Source organism: Lycium barbarum, chromosome 4 (genome assembly GCF_019175385.1).
Source record: "Lycium barbarum isolate Lr01 chromosome 4, ASM1917538v2, whole genome shotgun sequence".
NCBI classification, from domain to species: domain Eukaryota; kingdom Viridiplantae; phylum Streptophyta; class Magnoliopsida; order Solanales; family Solanaceae; genus Lycium; species Lycium barbarum.
In genome coordinates, this window is record NC_083340.1 from 147,194,196 (window position 1) to 147,215,593 (window position 21,398).

Consider the following 21,398-nt stretch of genomic DNA (forward strand, 5'->3'; position numbering starts at 1 on the left):
TGTTTTAAACCCTTACTACTAATTCTAGTACAAATTGATCAAGTCACGTTAATACAAATATGACATAATTAATAAAAAGGTCATGTTTATATTAAGCTCACGTGTCACAAAATTAAAAAGCAAGTAATGTGTGCTTGTTCGTAAACAAAAAAAAAAAATTGATTCATTTAACCACCATCTTGTCTAGTTCTTTCTTTTTATTTGTTAGTAAATTCATCATTAAATCTAGCTTTATCTACAAATGAATACATTCACACCCAAAAATCACATTTTTAGTGTGAATTTTCCTCTTCCATTAATTCAATTTACAGCTTAAAGTAAATTAATTATCACATTTTCCTTTCATTTCTCGTAGTGTGAAATAATATATTCCACTTTTAATATTGATTTTTCAGATTCGTGAAAAAACAATAGTGAAATGCCTACATTAATCATATAAATCTCAAACCCCTCTATAACAATATTATTTTTTATCACAACATTCTTTAACTAATGGTTGTTATAACGAATACAAAAAACATATAACATAATATAATTACTATATAAAAAAATCAATTTCAAAGAAACTCTATTCTTAGAGTGAAATGTTATGGATTACTGTTATAGAGATGTTTGACTGTATGTCGTTAATTTCCTCATTTAAATTCATTAATTTTATGATGTCGTGTTTGTAATATAAATCTTGTTGAGATTATATGTCACAACATCAAAACAAGTAACATGTGTTTATTCACAAATAAAAGATGTTTGACTCATTCAACCACCGCCTTGTTTGATTCTTTCTTTTATTTATTAGTATTTTCCTTAAATCCAAGGTGAGAAAAATCATTAAATCTAACTTTATCTACAAATAAATATATCCACATCCCAAAATCATATTTTTAGTACGAATTTTTCCTCTTCTATTCCTACTTTGCCTGTCACAATTTATTGATTTTTGATTGAGAAGTCATTGCGCATGTTGTAATTTTTTAAATCAAATTAAGATACTTTTTAATGTGAACGTTTTCAAATATATAATATTGGACAAGGGAAACCCTTATTACTAAATCTATTATTTAACTTCTGCAATTCTATTTCCTCCATTCCAAAATATGTGTCGTTATAAAAAGTTAATGATATTAAAATATCAGCGACTTATGTGGGGAACGGAAGAGGAAAATTCACACTAAAAAATGTGAATTTGATGTGTGAATGTATTTAGTTGTAGATAAAGCTAGATTTAATAATTTTTTCCACTTTGAATTTATGGAATATACTAATAAATACAAAGAAAGAACTAGACAAGATGATGGTTAGATGAATCAAACATTTATTGCTTACAAACAAACACATGTTAATCACTTTTTATTTTTGTGACACATAATCTCAAAAAGATTTATAATACAAACACGACATTATCTATTAATTAATGATGTCATGCTTTTATTAAATGGCTTGATCAATGTATTACTACCTCCTTCCCAGACTAACTGTCACATTATCAGTTATACCCTTATATCAAAAAACTCACTTCTTCTTAATTGCGCTTAATTCACAAGCAACATCTAATACATACAAATAACTTAGTAAATGATACCTTGTATTTATTTTTCTTAATGAGCGTGAAAAGAGCTGCATATTTTGGGACAGAGAGAGTAGTACATATTGATCTAAGTCATGTTAATACACATATAACACAATTAATAGAAAATTTCATGTATGTATAATAAATTTTGCTGAAATTATGTGTCACAAAACTAAAAAGCGAGTAACATGTGTTTGTTCGTAAACAAAAAATGTTTGATTCATCTAACCACCATCTTGTCTAGTTCTTTCTTTGTATTTGTTAGTACATTCCTTAAATCCAAAGTGGAAAAGATAGTTAGATCTAGCTTTATCTACAAATAAATACATTCACACCCCAAAATCACACTTTTAGTGTGAATTTTCCTCTTCCATTCCCTACTTTACCGGTCATCGGTCATTGATTTTTGATAGAAAGTCTCTCAATAAATCAACATGTTTTTAATACAAATATTTCTAATATATAATACTAGAAAAGTGTTTTTTTTTTTTTTTGAATTGAATTTGAATTTTGCAATTCTGGTGCATATTTGATTGTAATGTTAATAAAAGCTAATGAATATCATTAACTTTTCACGCTTAAAATGATGTTGACTTGTATTGTATGACAACTTATTGCCAAGATGGTTTTGATTAACTGGACTTAGATAAAGAAAGATCTCAGACACATTTATTCTGTTTCATGTTATCTACGCTTATAAATAATAAGATTTATAATCAATCATAGGAGAACACCTTACAACTATCTTTTATCAAGATTACCATTTAAGATTCTTTCACATCTCAATAGAACTACATAGTTATCTTACATCAATGGATGTTGGCTCGTTCTATCTCTAAAGTCCTTAGATAATATTGATACGATGAAATATTCATGTTCGGTGTTTATATACCAAAACAAACCAATTTACGCTAATTAAATAATAAATTAAAACAAACTTTATCTTTTTATTTTCCTCTTTTCTTATTAGTATTTATTTTTTTATTTTTTTCAATTGGCTTCACTTGACGTGACATCCCAAATAAACACTTATTCACAAAACACTTATAACGTGAGTGACTACATGGTAAGTCTTCACTTGATGCCAAAAGAAACAATTATTACTCAAATTTCAGAAAATGAAGAAATTCACGCCATATTAAATGCACTTTTCCAATTCATCTTTTCATTTTCCTCGCCCCCTCATATCACTCTCCCCCTCCTTTTTTTTCTTTTTTCTATTGGCTCAACTTGACGTGACATCCCAAATACGTACTTACCTATATTCTTGTTGAAAGATAAAATATCAAAACGGTCGTGATTATAGTAGGCCCCACAAAAACTCCTGCTCATATAGAATTTAACGTGTGAGTGACTACACGATAGGTCGTTATTAATATCAAAGATTAAAAGCAATAGAGAGAGCTCCTCTATAGCTAAAACATTCATTTTTAAGATTGAGTTAGTAAAAATATTTTTTACTTTTTAAGAGTAAGTAATTTTCTTAATGAGATGTACCTAAAATAAAACTACCACTTAAATTTTTTGAAAAGGCAACAACTGAAAAAATGTCACTTATTATAAAACAGAGGAAATATTATTTTTCCTTTCCATATGAATTTTAGTTCAGTAACAAGAGAGTTAACTATACTCAAAATTCAGAAATGAAGAATTTCACGCCATATTAAATGTACTTCTCTAATTTTATTTTTTAATTTTCTGTTTTTCTATTGGCTCAACTTGACGTGACATCCCAAATAAGTACATACGTAAATGAAGTCCAAACAACAAATATTCAACGGTCCTGATTAAAATAGGTCCATCATTAACTCCTACTCACAGAATTATCAACACGTGAGTGACTATATCATAGGTCATCCCTTGATGTAAAACAAAAACAATTCTTACTCAAAATTCAGAAAATAAAGAAATTCACGCCATATTAAATGCATTTTTTCAATTTCATCTTTTTATTTTCCTCTTCACCCCCCTCCCCCCCCCCCCCCTCCCCCCCCCCCCTTTTATTATAATTATTTTTTCCTTTTTTCTTTGTCTATTGGCTCAACTTAAGGTGACATCCCAAACAAGTACATACGTAAAGAAAGTCCAAACAACAAATATTCGATAGACCTGATTAAAGTAGGCCCACTATAAACTCCTGCTCACATAATTCTTGACATATGAGTGACTACACAACAGGTCTTCCCTTGATGAAAACAATTTTTTTTACTCAAAATTCAGAAAATGAAGAATTCCACGCCATATTAAATGCACTTTTCCAATTTCATCTTTTTATTTTCCTCTTTTTTCTCCATTTTTTTTTTCAATTGGCTAACTTGACGTGACATCCGAAGTAGGATAAAATATCTAACGGTCTTGATTAAAGTGGGCCCACATAAATTGCTACTCACATGAACTTTAACGTGTAAGTGACTAAACTCATAGGTCTTCCTTAATACAAAAAAAAAAAAGAAAAAGAAAAAAAAAAGACGAAAGACGAAGATTAAAAACTATAGAGAGAGCTCTATATTGCTAAAACATTCATTCATTCATTTGTATGTGTTTTTATCACAATTTTTTTTTCTAATGTGTCTTTAATTATAAAAAGTGATAATTGTAACGTTTTATCAATTTTTAAATACATAATGTTTATTTTAAAAAAAAAAATTGACTGCCATATTAAATGCACTTTTCCAATTTCATCTCTTTATTTTCCTCTTTTCCCCCCTTCCAATTAGCTTCAGTTGACGTGACTTCCCAGATAAATATACGTAGACAGTTAACAATTTTGATTAAAATAGGCCCCACATTAACTCTTACGTCAAATTAAGATGTTTTTTTAATATGAATATTTTCACATATGCCATATTGGACGAGTGTTTTAAACCCTTACTACTAATTCTAGTACAAATTGATCAAGTCACGTTAATACAAATATGACATAATTAATAAAAGGTCATGTTTATATTAAGCTCATGTGTCACAAAATTAAAAGACAAGTAATGAGTGCTTGTTCGTAAACCAAAAAAAAAAAGTTTGATTTATCTAACCGCCATCTTGTCTCGTTCTTTCTTTGTAGTTATTAGTATATTTCTTAAATCTAAAGTGGAAGAAATCATTAAATCTAGCTTTATCTACAAATAAATACATTCACACCCCAAAATCACATTTTTAGTGTGATATTTCCTCTTCCATTAATTCAATTTACAACATAAAGTAAATTAATTATGTCATTTTCCTTTCATTTCTCATAGTGTGAAATAATATATTCCACAATTAATATTGGTTTTTTAGATTTGTGAAAAAATAATAGTGAAAAATGCCTACATTATTCATAAAGATCTCAAACCTCTCTATAACAATATTTTTTTATCACAACATTCTTTAAATAATGGTTGTTATAATTAACGAATACAAAAAACATATAATATAATATAACTTCTATATAAGAAAATCAATTTCAAAGAAACTTGTTTCTTAGAGTGAAATGTTATGGATGATTGTTATAGAGATTTTGATTGTATGTCGTTAGTTTCCTCATTTAAGTTCATTAATTTTATGATGTCATGTTTGTAATGTAAATCTTGTTGAGATTATATGTCACAAAATCAAAACAAGTAACATGTGTTTATTCACAAATAAAAGATGTTTGACTCGTTCAACCACTACCTTGTTTGATTCGTTCTTTTATTTATTAGTATTTTCCTTAAATCCAAGGTAAGAAAAATCATTAAATCTAAGTTTATCTACAAATAAATACATCCACATCCCAAAATCATATTTTTAGTATGAATTTTTCCTCTTCTATTCCTACTTTGCCTGTCACAATTTATTAATTTTTGATTGAGAAGTCATTGCGCATGTTATTTTAAAAAAAAAAATCAAATTAAGATACTTTTTAATGTGAAAGTTTTCAAATATATAATATTGGACAAGCGTTTTTAACCTTGTTACTAAATCTATTATATAACTTCTGCAATTCTATTTCCTTCATTCCAAAATATGTCATTTTAGTATACAAAGTTATTAATGATATTAAAGTATCAGCAACTCATGTGGGGAACGGAAAAGGAAAATTCACAATAAAAAAATGTGAATTTTATGTGTGAATGTATTTAGTTGTAGATAAAGCTAGATTTAATGATTTTTTCCACTTTAAATTTATGGGATATACTAATAAATACAAACAGAGAACTAGACAAGATAATGGTTAGATGAATCAAACATTTTTTGTTTTCCAACAAACACATGTTAATCTCTTTTTATTTTTGTGACACATAATCTCAACAAAATTTATAATACAAACACGAGATTATCTATTAATTAATGATGTCATGCTTATATTAACATGACTTGATCAATATGTACTACTACCTCCTACAGATTATCGCATCAAGAATTCAAAACAATAATTAGTAATTGTTTTCAATTATATTCTTATATTAAAGAACTTACTTCTTCTTAATTGCGCTTAATTCACAAACAACGTCTAATAAATACGTGTAACTTAGTAAATGATATCTTGTATTTATTTTTCCTAATGAGCGTGAAAAGAGCTGAACCAATACATATTTTGGGACGGGGAGAGTGATACATATTGATCTAAGTCATGTTAATACACATATAACACAATTAATAGAAAATGTCATGTTTGTATTATAAATTTTGCGGAAATTATGTGTCACAAAACTAAAAAGCGAGTAGCATGTGTTTGTTCATAAACAAAAAAAAGTTTGATTCATCTAACCACCATCTTTTCTAGTTCTTTCTTTATATTTGTTAGTATATTCCTTAAATCCAAAGTGAAAAAAATCATTACATCTAGCTTTATCTACAAATAAATACATTCACACCCCAAAATCACACTTTTAGTGTGAATTTCCCTCTTCCACTCCCTACTTTACCGGTCGTAAGTCATTGATTTTTGATAAAAAGTCTCTCAATAAATCAACATGTTTTTAATACAAATATTTCTAATATTTAGAAAACCCTTTTTTTTTCGAGTTTTGCAATTCTGGTGCATATTTGAATGTAATGTTAATAAAGCTAATGAATATCATTAACTTTTCATGCTTAAAATGATGTTGACTTGCATTGTATGACAACTTATGGCCTAGAAGGTTGATTAACTGGACTTAGTTAAAGAAAGATCTCAAACACATTTATTCTGTTTCATGTTATCTAAGCTAATAAATAATAAGATTTATAATCAATCATAGGAGAACACCTTAGAACTATCTTTTATCAAGATTACCATTTAAGATTCTTTCACATCTCAATAGAACTACACAGTTAGTAAAAATACTTTTTATTTTTATTGTTTACTTTTTAAGAGTAAGTAGTTTTCTTAATGAGATGTACCTAAAATAAAACTAACACCTAATTTTTTTGAAAAGGCAACAACTAGAAAAATGTCACTTATTATGAAACGGAGGAAATATAATTTTTCCATTCCATATGAATTTTAGCTCGGTAACGAGAGAGTTAACTATACTCAAAATTCAGAAATGAAGAATTCCACACCATATTAAATGTACTTTTCTAATTTTATTTTTTAATTTTCTCTTTTTCTATTGGCTCAACTTGACATTACATCCCAAACAAGCACATACGTAAATGAAGTCCAAACAACAAATATTCAATGGTCCTGATTAAAATAGGTCCACCATAAACACCTACTCATCGAATTCTCACCATGTGAGTGACTATATCATAGGTCATTCCTTGATGCAAAACAAAAAAAATCTTACTCAAAATAGCTCAATTGGTGAGAGTCGTCTCCTTTGGGAGAACAAAAGGGGGAGGTCACGGGTTCGATACCAGCCGCTGCAGCGTATATCGAATTGTCTGTTGGCACCTGCCCATACAATACCTGAGTATGTCATGACCAGTCAGCAGGGCCGAGGCCACTAGCAGTCAGTCATGGGACCGAGGTCCAGGGGGTTCACAGTTCCGAAGTTCTGTGGGTCCTCACAAAAAAGGCGATTTTTTGTCCATACATAAAAGAAGTCCAAACAACAAATATTGGACAGACTCGATTAAAGTAGGCCCATCATAAACTTCTGCTCACATAATTCTTGACGTACGAGTGACTACACAACAGGTCTTCCCTTGAAGAAAACAATTTTTTTTACTCAAAATTCAGAAAATGAAGAATTCCACGCCATATTAAATGCACTTTTCCAATTTCATCTTTTTATTTTCCTCTTTTATCTCCAATTTTTTTTTTTCAATTGGCTAACTTGACGTGACATCCCAAGTACTTACATACTAAGGACCCGTTTAGCCATAATAATTATTCATTTTGTTCAGGATTTTTTTTCATTTTTTCAAAAATTAATGTTTGGCCATGAAAATTTCAAATACAACTTTTTATTTTTCATGTACTTGTTTTGATTGTGAAAAACAACTCTAACTCTAAAATTCAAAAAAAAAAAAAAAGTGATTTTTTTTTTTAATTTTCATGGCCAAACTCCTATTAAAATATGAAAACGGTCCTGATTAAAGTGGGACCCATATGAACTTATGCTCACATCAACTTTTAACATATGAGTAACTACACCATAGGTCTTCCCTTATTACAAAAAAACAAAAAGAGACAGAAGACTAAACAAACTACTACTATCTCTCTCTATAGCTAAGACAATTCATTCATAACTGTGTGTGTGTGTGTTTTTTTTCTCTCCAAGTATAAATATTTATCTCTCTAATTGGTAATTAGCAGTTACGGTGTTTGCAAATCATAATCGTAAAGTCAAGAGAGCTTCTATCGATCCTGGTAAATTTACCTTTTTATCCCTTCATTTTGTTTTAACCTTCTTTGATCATTCATTTCCTTAATTTTTATTCAATTCAGGTTCTTATTAGTAGTTCTATTATAAACAAGTTTAGCTTTTGTGTATTTTTTTTTTTGTTGTTGTGGAATTTTGGAATTCGATGAAAGTAGAAATGTAGCGGTAAATTTACGTTTTTCTCCTTGATTTTGCCCTCTGATCATTAATTTTAGTAATTTTTGTGATTTGGAATTGAAATTTTTGTAATTGGAAGAAAAATGTAGGGGTGAAAGTTGCAATAGGTCTCAAGTTCGAAACCGGCTGGGTGCAAACAATTTCTAAGGGCCATCGGACTGGGGAAACCCTGAATTACCCGTGGTGCACTTGCGGGAAACTCCTTGCCGAGGGCCTGTGCACCCCCGGGATTAGTCGGGGCTCAAAGAGACTCGGACACCCAGCGCTAATCAAAAAAAAAAGTTGCAATTGGAGTTTTTTGGTTCTATTTTTGAAAAGTTTAGCTTTTTTTTTTTTTCCTCTGTGATTTTGGAGTAGAAATGTAGAGGTAAATTTACGTTTTTCTCCTTGATTTTGCCCTCTGATAATTAATTTTAGTAATTTTTGTGATTTGGAATTGAAATTTTTGTAATTTGAAGAAAAATGTAGGGGTGAAAATTGCAATTGGAGTTTTTTCAGTTCTATTTTTGACAAGTTTAGCTTTTTTTTTTTTCCTCTGTGATTTTGGAGTAGAAATGTAGAGGTAAATTTACGTTTTTCTCCTTGATTTTGCCCTCTGATAATTAATTTTTCTTAATTTTTTTAAAGTTTTTTATGTTCTAATTAAGGTTTTTCTTAGTTCTATCCCGTTTGGAGTAGCTGAAAAAAAGTGATTTTTAAGTGCTGAAAGTTTTTTTTATAAATAAGCAGTTACGTATTTGGATAAAAGGGTTTAAAGGGTTTTTAGAAGTAAGGGTAGTATTGAAATTAACAGAAAATATGAGGGATAAAAGGGTAATGTTGTTGGTCAAACCAAAATGGCTTTTAAGCCAAAAAAATAAGAGCCCGTTTGGATTAACTGAAAAAAAGTGACTTTTAAGCAAAAGTGCTTAAAGTATTTTTTAAGTGCCGAAAGTTATTTTATAAATAAGCAGTTACGTGTTTGGATAAAGGTGTTAAAGAGTTTTTTAGAAGTAAGGGTAGTATTGGAATTAATAGAAATTATAAGGGATAAAATGGGTAAAGTTGTTGGTCAAACCAAAATGGTTTTTAAGCCAAAAAAAAAAAAGTGGGGTTGAGCAACTTTGTGATTTTGGCTTATTTTAAACACTTTTTAACTTAATTTAAGCTGTTTTTTATTTTTGCTAAACACTCAAATAAGTAAATTTACGTTTTTCTCGTTATTTTTGCCCTTGGATCATTCATTTACTGATATATTATTATTATTATTTTTTTTTTTTTTTTTTTTTTTTTGAGTTTTTGCTGTTTTCAAAATTGAGGTTTTCCTTAGTTCTATTTTTGACAATTTTTAGCTTCTTTTTGTGTTCACTGAAAGTTTATTTTAAGAAAAATGTAAGGGTGAAAGTTGAAATTGATTAGTTCTTATTTTGATTTTGACAAGTTTAGCTTCTTTAATTTATATTAATGTTTTTTGTTAATGTAATTTTGGAGTTGGCTGAAAGTTAATCTTCCTGGTTTTGTGTTTATTTTGTTTTCAATTGAGGTTTTCCTTAGTTCTATTTTTGACAATTTTTTTTTTAAATAAATTTAAGGGGTGTTTGGACATAAAGATGTAGCGGTAAATTTACGTTTTTATCCTTGATTTTGCCCTCTGATCATTTATTTTCTTATTTTTTTTTTTTGTTTTCAATTGAGTTTTATTTTGACAGGTTTAGTTTCTTTTTTATTTGTTACTGTAATTTTGGAGTTAATCTTGCTGGTTTATGGTTAAAATTTGAATTTTTTTTCACTGCTTCGGGAAGAAAAATGTAAGGGTGAAAGTTGAAATTGGAATTTTATTAGTTCTATTTTTGACAAGTTTTTTTTTTTTTTTTTAATAAATGTTTTATGTAATTTTGGAGGTTGGTAGAAGTTTATCTTCATGGTTTATGTTTAAAGTTTGGAACTTTTTCGATTGAGGAAGTTTGAGTTGAAGATAATTGGAAGAAAAATGTAGGGGTGAAAGTTGAAATTGGAAGAAAAATGTAGGAATGAAAGTTGAAATTGGAGTTTTTCAAATTTACATTTTTCTCCTTGTATGCTTCTCATCATACTACGTCGATTGATACAGAGAGGAAACAAGGTTATCTGTTTTACAAGTGTTTGTCCTTGTGAGCAGTGGCGGAGCCAGGATTTTAACAAAGGGGGTTAAAAAATATAAAGAAGCAGACAAACGAAGAAGCCAAAGGGGTTCAACGTCTACCATATATACATAAAAAATAATTTTCACCTTGTATATCCGGTGTAATTTTTTGCCGAAGGGGCGAACCCCCTTGGCTCTTACTAGCTCCGCCACTGCCTGTGAGCCTACTGAGAAGAATTGGGTCTTGGTGAACTAACCTTTTCCTTTTTCATGCTTTGCAGGTCTGTGGAGGTGCAGTTTGATTTTAGAAATCTTCATGCAGAAGAAATAAGTCAGATTGAAGCTTTTGTGGTGTAGCTGCTTTATCTGAAAAAATGTTGGAGGCTCCAAAATTTGTTGGTCTTATAGACCTAAATCAAAACCTGTCACAAAATTTTTACCATAAGCTTGGTGAAGGGTCAAACATGTCAATTGAGAGTTATGGTAGCTTGCAGATGAGTAATGGTGGAGGTTCTGTTGCAATGTCAATGGATAACAGCAGTGTTGGATCAAATAATTCTAACACCCGTATTTTAGACCACCAGGGCATCAATCGCGTCCACAACAACTATTCTGTTGCAGCTAGCGTAAACAGGGGGAGAGTTTCTAATGGGTTGAGCAATGATGCCCTTGCTCAAGCCTTGGTTGATCCTCGATTTCCCACCATTGGGCTTGAGAATTATGATGAGTGGACAATTGATTTGAGGAAGCTTACCATGGGACGAGCTTTTGCTCAAGGAGCTTTTGGAAAACTCTATAAGGGAACTTATAATGGTGAAGATGTTGCTATCAAGCTTCTAGAAAGGCCAGAACATGATCTTGAGAGGGCTCACTTGATGGAGCAGCAATTTCAGCAGGAGGTCACGATGTTGGCAAATTTGAAGCATCCAAATATAGTGCGATTTATTGGTGCATGTCGTAAACCCATGGTGTGGTGTATTGTGACTGAATATGCAAGAGGGGGTTCAGTGCGTCAGTTCCTAACGAGACGACACAACCGAGCTGTGCCATTGAAGTTAGCAGTTAAGCAGGCGTTGGATGTGGCAAGGGGGATGGAGTATGTTCATGGCCTGAATCTGATACACCGTGATCTGAAATCCGACAATCTACTGATTGCTGCTGACAAGTCAATCAAAATTGCAGACTTTGGTGTTGCTCGTATTGAGGTGCAGACTGAAGGAATGACACCAGAAACTGGAACTTACCGCTGGATGGCTCCGTAAGCATCTAGACTCTTTAGCAGCCTAGCTAAATCTGGTGTCTTATTCCAGTTTTGGGGTTCTTGAAAACCCTATACTAGAGCTCATAGCTTTTTGACATACTCTTTTTTTTTTCTTCTCCTTTTTATCAGTAAGCTTTTTAACGTAATCTTCTGGGATATGTTTAGCTTTGTAGGTTACGTTTAAAGTTTTAATTTTTGTATTTGTGCATGTCAGAGACTAGCCATTATTCACCAAAGAATAAGGAGAAATCATAGCAAACATAGATATTTTCGTTCCAGCATGATATTTTAGAAATATTGTAGCATGCTGGATCCCTAATTTAGAACTGAAGCTAAAAGCATGGAGGTCGATGGGTTCAAGACGTGTATATCCTTTTGATCGGACCTCATTGATTGTGATTATATTTTCTACTGTATATGTGCTGTTGCTAAGAGGAAGAAATTGTTTCTTCCAGTCAAACTTTTTTACTTAGTTATGTGCCTGTTAATCAAGGTCAAAGACTTGATCGACTTAATTTTCTCTTTCAATTTCTTTCCCTCCTTTTTCCTTTTCCTTCTTGTCTGTGGCTTGTAATTTGATCAAGTTAGTCACATCCAATTGCCTGTCCTAGTTGTGAATGAAGTAGGTGCAAACCTTAGAGACGAGGGGTCAAATCACACCAGAGACAGAAATATTTCTTTCCATCTGCCTGAACCTTGGTGGGTGTAGTTACCCAATACTTGTGCTGGTGGGAGGTAGCAAGTACCGGTAAAATAATCGAGATGCACGCAAGCTGGCTGGGTTACCATTATCAAAAAACTAAAATTGCTTCTAGTTAGTCTAGCTGAAAAGGGTTGAGAGGTACATTAACTACCTCAATGGGTTCACTTTCAGGACATGTCTGAGAGATATGAACCAATATTCTGCTCTTATTGAATAGGTAGATGAAAGCTCTTTGGGAAGTATATTATCTCTCCTTTGTGATGTTGACCTTCCATTGTCATCTTTAGCATCACCTCTTTCTTCAGAGCAGTGGGGCTCTTTTGGAATGTTGTATGGGTAAGAAAGAGAATGGGAAGGTGTGAGTCACTAGATATCTATCTCTTCATGGGATGACATACTTCCACATAGTAACATACTTAGGTTCGTTGCTGCTGGACAAACTTGAAAAGGAGAGGGGATGAAACTTTAATGTCTACTGCCATATATCTCGCTTAGAGTGGAAATTGGTTGCCAAATGAAAGTTTTAAGTTTTATGTAGTCGAACAGTATTCCTGTTTGCTTGGATCATGCCAACTTTCTCAAAGCACTGGAATGAACCAGTTAAAGAAGGATTGCTTAAGACATGTTAATACACTGGTGTCTCTGGAAGCAGCAGATAGATTTTAAGTTTGTGCAAGTGGAAGTCATTGCTCTGTTGGAGGATGTCTGCTTTGAAGGAATTAAGCAGAATTTATTAATCACTTTGGACTGTTAAAGTTCATGGAAAATGGTGTGGCTGGTGCTGCCTTATTATCAACTGAGGCGCTTTACCATTTATTTGGAGTCATTTTCCGGGATGAAGATGATAATTTCTTCATTATGGGGGAAATTTTGGTCCTTAAGCAGGCATCATGGATGCCTATCGATTACTCTCATCTTCTTTTGCATTGATTTGTGCTCCAATCCATGAATAGATGGGTGGATGCTTTAGTTTCGCGCCCGAGTATCTTATAAGGCAGCAACAGGGAATGTAGTGTTCTTGATAATAAGAGTGATAGACTTTTCTCCAAGATTGGCTTGTTCTCCTTCATAATTTGAAAAGATGCAAAGTAAAAAGGAGATTGGGAATTTAGTATGTGTTATAAGCAAGTACATGTATTCCTCTTTGCAAGTGTTCTGGAATTTCGGCATGGGAGGTATATCGAATCTTACTCGGTAATGATGATATTATGCTTGGCTTAATGCTTCTTTTGAAAGATTACGAGTGGATATGGAAGACTGGAAATAGCGCCTTTTATTCAATGTAGATATGTCCCTGAAGAGGCACAAAAATGCTAGGTGATTTCTTCCAATTTGCCTAAGTCTGGGAGGGCGAAATTACTTGATACTTGTGTTGGAGGGATATTTTGCAAGTACTTGGTAAAATTGTCGTCGTCCTGCTGCAGGCAAATACTTGGTATTTAAGTGGAGAAGGGTAGAGTGACAAACCCATTATCGACCGAGTTCCGAACCAGCGCCCATGATCTTCGAGGATTTCTCGGTTATCCAAAAAAAAAAAAACGTAAATAAGTTTATTCTTGGATATAATCAGAGGTCAACACTTTTGAGCCTCCCAACTTATTTATGCGATTGTTATAATCGTAATATTTAAGCGAACAATTAATGGGTTACTTTTTGGGGTAAGGTCAATTGTGTGTTCAAAAACAGAAATTGGTTACACCATAACTCACGTGTCGTCTTGCTCATTAACATCTCGGAAATATTCCGCCATAGTTAGGGCAGTCAAACCAACGCTCATACGAGCTCCCGGCGGTTCATTCATCTAACCATACCTCTTTTAGTATCTTCACTAGCTCGAAGTTGGAAAGAAGTTTATTCTTCTGCAGATGTTTTTGGAAGGAACTCCACGAGGGCCTTACGGAAACAAACCTCTACAACGATAATGTGGATTCTCCTCTGAGGTTCTACATAGACTTTTTCTATTAAAAGACTCTCTCAATATCTATGGAAAGGTAGAAGTGGAATAATTGGCTCAATCTTCTCATGAACCTAAATCATTTGTTGAAACCTCCGATCATTTTTTACATAGAGACGTCTTTTTCAAAAGCGACAATGTGATGTTTCTAGACTCTACAACGGTTATGGGGATTCTTCGTCGAGTTGCTACATAGACTTGTTCCATCCATATGACCATCTCAATCTCTACGAGAAGTTAGAAGTGGAATATTTGGCTCAATCTTATCATCACTCTAAATCATTTGCTGAAACCTCCGAGTATTCTTTGTGGAGAAAATCTTTTTAAAAGCAAAAAGCGACAAGGTCCATGGAGTTTGAAGTGAAAAACTAGAAGTGAAGCATACAAGTTATGGGAAAGTAAAAAAAAAAAGGTACCAAACACATATACAAGTAATCTTCTCATGAGCCCGAGTCATTTGTCGAAACGTCCAATTATCGAAGGTAGTGTTCTTAAAAGCGAGAAATGCAAAAAGCGACAAGGTCCACGGAGTTTGAAGCAAAAAGCGAGAGTGAGGCGCACAAGCTACAAAAAGTAAATAATGCCAAACATATAAAGATTTAGTACTATAACAATGCAATTAAAATAACTAATTATTGCATCCAATTTACAATAATATTGATAATTCAACTCCTCAAAGTCGAAATTCAAAAAAGTAGACCCTTACTCGTTAGGATCACTTTGCGCGTCATTGCTTAAAGTGCACACTTCTCTGAAGTGCATGGCTTCGAGCGATGATCCCTTACTTCACATTACTTAAAACGACGACTTTGTATATCAATGCCGGAGAGATGTGATTCATGAAGAAATCAATGCCCGGTAAAAAGAATGATAAGAATGCCTTGTTTGGTATGTAGTCTTACAACACGTGTTGCTAGACTTGATGTGACGAATTCCTTATTTTAGTTGAAGTTGATCTTTTAGAAACAAAAGGAGCACGAAAACCCTTAATGATTAACTAGTACAACTAGTTAAGTTGGGGAGAACCTGCCTATTGTGACTTAGTATTTCTGACGTCATACTTTTATTTAGAGGCCGATCTAGGATTTCTAGAACATGAGTACACCACTAAAAAAAAAAAAAAAAAAAAAGGAGGGAAAATGTATTAAGTGGGAATTGATCCCTATTCCTCTAGGTAAATAACTCAACAATCAACTAAGTGCACCATGCAACATTCTTGGAGCATGGGTGTCATTAGTTAATATTATACCAATTCTAGAATATATGTATATAAAACACCTAGTTTTGCAGAGAGACCATGGTTTCACGTGCACCATGATTTACCAGATAAATCCGCCCCTGCTTTTAATGCCTTAGATTTTGTGCAATCCACTCGGGAGTTGGGAGACATTACCTGATTTTTTTGGACGATTTAATTGCTTCAAGTTGACTAAAAGTTGATCGAGTTATCACATGCTATGTTATAATGGTCCTTTGCATGTACATACTCGTCGAGTGGGTGTGCCATGGCCGAGCGTACTTCCTGCAGACTCTTCAAAATACAGAAATTAACAAAAAAGAAAATCGCACATACCTATACCGATACTCTCATACATATGATAAAATACATACCCACAAACGAGTCCATACCATATAATATGGATCACATTTTACCTTTATTTGCTGAAGAATAAGTATATTTGAAGCACCCAAAGGTGTGACCTAGTGGACAATAAAGTGAGTTGAGAACCACGAGGTCTTAGGCTATGTTGCTCGGACTCTTCAAAAATGTCGGCGGGTGCGCGTCAGATCCTTCAAATGTAGTGCATTTTTGAAGGAACTGACATGGCTGGCCCGGACACCACGGTTATAAAAGAAAAATACTAAGTATATTTGAAACATTGCAAAATTTTAGATTTCTCCTAGAACTCATCTCCTCTGAAAATGATAGAAAAAATGAATGCATCAAATCTGTTTTGGGGGGCGGGGGTGTCCACATGGGCTTGATTTGCCAACTCTGTTCATATGTATTACGAAACACCAAATTAATTTTAGAAGCACGCATAGGTACGTAAGAATATATTTTATGCGTTACACGTGTATGAATAGATTGATTGTGGTATTAATTCATGCATTTGCATGGCTGATTGTTAAACTGTTAAAAATCTGTGTTTTATTGATTTCTGTCGAAAGATCTCCTTGGGTGGCACAATCTGGCATATAAGGTACAAAATTAATGACAACAAAGAAAATTATTTCAATTCATTTATTGTATTCTTTCCCTGATAGTTGGAGTTTTCCTGTATCTGTAGTCTTATGTAAGAATTGCTAATCATGATTTTCCTGGAGTCTTTAGGATACTGCCCTGGGAAGCTCAGTTATTTGTTTCTCAGGCATTTATGGCAGCTAGAATTTAAACCTTGAATTAGATCATCAATTCAGGATGAAAGTGAGAACATGATATAGAGTTGAATAAAATCCCTTTCCATCTGGTGGAGATTGATTATTTTATCAAGTTTTGACGGTAGATTTACTGAATGATAGAACTGGCATTTGTTGATTTCTTTTGTCCTGGACAGAAGTATCGTCATCAGTTTTCGTTTGGTTTTGTTTCTTACACAATGTTGGAGATGAAAGTACATTCTTTATGAGCTAAGTAAGTTGGAGATTAAGCTTTTGTTTTCTTGAGATACTGTGACAAACGGAGAAGTCTCTGTTTCTAATAGGGTTCTTGAGATACTGTGACAAACGGAGAAGTATCTATTTCTAATAGGGCATTTCTTTTAGACACTAATCAAAGAATAATGTTCATGTCTGCCTGAAATATTGTTGAAATGTCCGGGATTTAGGAGGTTGGCCTGGTGAGTGGTGATAATTTTGGTGAGCTGGTGCAGTCATGAAGCACCACATCCCCGCGATGGTGGATGATGTAGTGAATATAAATCTTCTCTGTATGATAGTAATAGGCTAGTATGGATGAATGGCTTACCTTGGATATATAGACGGAAGAATATGCTTGCTTTTGACCAAAGTTGATGTGATAATGAACAATCTTGCCAAAAAGAAAATGATATTGAATGATCTTGCCTGAAAGGTGGGGATCGGATCTCAATATCTGGTAAAGCTTGTAGCTCTGTATGTGCAGCAGTTTCTGAAACTGTGTACAATTCTAATATACTGAAATTTTGACTTTAATTAACCTGAGAAATGAAGTTACATTTCAAGTTTCCTTTTGAAATGCTATTTATTCAACATTCTGCGGATCCTATCCTGTTTAACATTATCATTCTTTTTTGCTATTGTTCAAAGTTGTTAGCATCTGTGTATTGTTGTGGACTGCCTGAGCGCGTTTTTTGTTTTTGTTTTTGTTTTTGTAGGGAGATGATCCAGCACCGTCCATACACCCAGAAAGTTGATGTTTACAGTTTTGGCATTGTTCTATGGGAGCTTATAACAGGGATGCTTCCTTTCCAGAACATGACTGCTGTGCAGGCTGCTTTTGCTGTTGTCAACAAAGGTGTCCGTCCAACGATCCCCATTGAGTGTTTGCCTGTCTTATCTGAGATCATGATCCGCTGCTGGGATGCTGAGCCTGATAATAGGCCAACTTTCTCTCAGGTAGGGGTGTCAAATAGGCGTGTTGGATTGAGTTATTAAATGGACGGGTTATTGACCCACCCATAAGTTATTTGGGCTGAAATGAGTTGGGTTAAACACCCCCTCCCCCCACCAAAACAAAAACCAAACAACTTTTACTGAGTTTTAATTTCTCTGTTTGTTCTTTAATAATTTTTTAGTACCTAATAAATCTTTTTTTTTACTTTATTATGGCTATATATAACATATCAAAATAAAAATAATGTTTTCTTTAAAATATTTTGACAAGATTTTTTCATGCGTCGATTTGGGCTACATATCAGTCCAATTTTTTTATAGGCTGAAATAGGCTGAGCTAATAAATGAACGGGTCAATGACCAGTCCAAACTTGGGCGGGTTGGGCGAGTCATATTTTCATGGGCTAATTTTGCCATCCTACTCTCAGGTGGTCGGAATGCTTGAGGCGGCTGAGACAGAAATCATGACTACTGTCAGAAAGGCCCGTTTCAGGTGCTGCATTCAACCTATGACTACAGATTGATTCGGGAAGGAGGAAACTAGAGGCGAAAGATGCTGGATGGCAAAACTGATTTCGGTCCAGCATGTGTATCTATCAGGCATAATTTCTTTATTCAGATAGAAAAAGGGAGATAGTTATGAGAAAAACTTGAAACGTTTCTCTGTCGTATTTTGTTTCTTTTCTTTAAACCGTGGATTTAAGACGTTGACTAGTTGGTAATACAGGAGGATATTATGTGTATTTATGCGTGTCCTTTTGTGGTTGTGTTTGCTTATTTTTCTCAAAGTAAATCAGGTTCCTAAATGCTGATCTATGGCCATGCCATTAGTTTTTGTGTTATGCTCTTATATTTGTATAAGGTAAAGGAGAAATGCAACGCCTAAAGAGCAGTAAGGCACATCTATGTCTATGGTAACTGGTAAGTGTGCAAATTTGCAGTACGGTAACTTTTCTGATAGTATTGTTTAGATTTTGGAGACCATAACTTCCTCAAACTCTTTTTGAAGGATGTATGGCCACTTTTCCTCCTTGTTTTTGAAAAAAATAGTCATTGTCTTTGAGGTTCATATTTTGTAAGTGACAATTCCGATATTATCCGGGAGTTCCCATTTTCGGCCTAGTTTTTGGACCAAAACTTCCTCAAACTCTTTTTGAAGTATGTATGGCCTCTTTTCGGCCTTGTTGTTTGAAAAATAGTCACCATCGTGGAGTTTCAAATTTCATAAGGAACACTCCGGACATTATTCAGGAGTTTCACTTGTGGAAATTGCCTCAATTTGTTTTAGTGAGATCTCTGTATCATATGCTTATATACAATTTCTTGTTTAATATACTACAGACGCTTGGAAAAATTACTTGAGCTTTTAGATGTCTGGGTTCATAATGTAAATATTGAATTACATTTCAAGAAACAGAAACCAAAACGCAACCACAAGACTCATTCATTTTCTAAGAATGTATTTTAACTGAGTCTCAAAGACTAACATATTTAACTTGTTTTCCACTTGAGGTGAAAACTCCATCCAAAAGTCATTTTGGTAAAATATGTAGAGTAAAATCTGCATATTTTACTTGTGCCTTGGTCTACCGGAAACATCTTAACCTCCCAAGGTAGGGTAAGGTTTGCGTACATTCTATCCTTCCGAGACCTTACTTTGTGGATTTCACTAGATATGTTGTTGTTGTATTAGTTCTAACTAGTGAAATTCTCCGCTCTTCGGGATGTCCTAAAATACATGAGCTAATTTACAATCAGATAATATTTCATTACCAAAAGCTAATGACAAAGTAATATATATGCAACAAAAGAATTTAGATCATACATACAGTTGAATGATTTTACTGGAATGCATAGATATACGCATATATTACTCCACAGAATATCCTCAACTTATAAGAGTTGCAGAAAGTCAAAATAGAAACAATTAAATGGACACCAAGATGTAATGCCACTTCAGTGAGTTGAAATTAAAGAGTTATGAATATTACAAGTGAAGCAAATTTAAAGATTATAAATATTACAAGAGAAACAAATTTAGTCATTTTTTTTTAATGAAGAGAATGGAGGCAAACTAAAAACACGGTATGTATTACTGGGAAAAAATAAGCTTTTTAATTGATTCAAGGGCATCGCCCCCATTTAATGAATTACAAACCATTGAGGGGACCACAGAATATCCTCAACTCATAAGAGTTGCAGAAAGTCAAAATAGAAACAATTAAATGGGCACCAAGATGTAATGCCACTTCAGTGAGTTGAAAATAAAGAGTTATGAATATGACAAGTGAAGCAAATTTAAAGATTATAAATATTACAAGAGAAACAAATTTAGTCTTTTTTTTTTTTTGTTTGTAAATGAAGAGAATGGAGGCAAACTAAAAACAAGGTATGTATTACCGGGAAAAAATAAGCTTTTTGATTGATTCAGGGCGTCGCCCCCATTTAACGAATTACAAACCATTGAGGGGGGGGCCTCGGCCCGGGAAAGGAAGAGTGGCCGAACGGTGAAAAGCGACTTTCAAACCATTCCATTCTCAGTCTTCTTCTCAACCTCTCCTCGGTTACTGAACTGGGTTACTGAACTCCACCTTCTCGGAGTCCCATTTTAGAAAGTCAGGTCGAAAGCAAATGGATTCTCATCTCGAGTTGTAGAAGGCCAAAATAGAAACAATTAAATGGGCACCAAGATGTGATGCCACTTCAGTGAGTTGAAAATAAAGAGTTCTGAACATTACCAGAGAAGCAAAATTAAATATTATGAAAATTACAAGAGAAAAAAATTTAGTCAAATTAAAACAAATGAAGAGAATGGAGGCAAATTAAAAAAACTGTCAACATGACACAAAAGTAAGGTTCCACTTCCTCGAGACAAAAGTAAGCTTATTAACAAACCTTGATTGAATACTGAGATAAATGTTTGCACCCTCAGTATATATCTTTAAAAATAATGTAATCCAAGTTTAGCAAATACATACAGGGGCGCGGCCATCCGGCCTCGAATAGGAGGGGGCAACGCTCTGGATCCTCCCTGCTTGCAAAAATGAATGGATCAGAAAGGAGCTTGGTTCTCTATTTCCGGGCGGGGAGTGAAGGGCATAAGAGAAGATTGCCCTACCGGTAAGGAAGAGGGGAAAAAGGTGCTGTCATCTATCTCGACCAGTTTCCCGAGGCGTTGGAAATCTAGACCGGCTCAGAGAATCACTCCCGATAAACCTACAAAAAGCATCAAATTTAAAATCAAGGAAAACAAGTGAAATTACAAAAGGAA

The 21,398-nt window shown here is 33.3% G+C and overlaps 1 protein-coding gene across 1 annotated transcript; it reads left to right on the forward strand.

The window, feature by feature from the left end:
- Positions 1-8,166: 8,166 nt before the first annotated feature.
- LOC132636948 (serine/threonine-protein kinase STY13-like) lies at positions 8,167-18,870 on the forward strand. The gene is made up of 4 exons (XM_060354051.1): positions 8,167-8,324; positions 10,897-11,873; positions 17,890-18,130; positions 18,556-18,870. Exons 2-4 carry the CDS (start codon positions 10,990-10,992, stop codon positions 18,649-18,651), a joined length of 1,221 nt encoding a protein of 406 aa, XP_060210034.1. The 5' UTR covers positions 8,167-8,324; positions 10,897-10,989; the 3' UTR covers positions 18,652-18,870.
- The last annotated feature ends 2,528 nt before the right edge of the window (positions 18,871-21,398 follow it).

Bases quoted from the DNA above. Each gene is read 5' to 3' on its own strand.
- LOC132636948 (XM_060354051.1), top strand. From the start codon at position 10,990: ATGTTGGAGGCTCCAAAATTTGTTGGTCTTATAGACCTAAATCAAAAC. The intron at 11,874-17,889 runs GTAAGCATCTAG...TTGTTTTTGTAG, and splicing joins ACTTACCGCTGGATGGCTCC to GGAGATGATCCAGCACCGTC. The intron at 18,131-18,555 runs GTAGGGGTGTCA...TCCTACTCTCAG, and splicing joins ATAGGCCAACTTTCTCTCAG to GTGGTCGGAATGCTTGAGGC.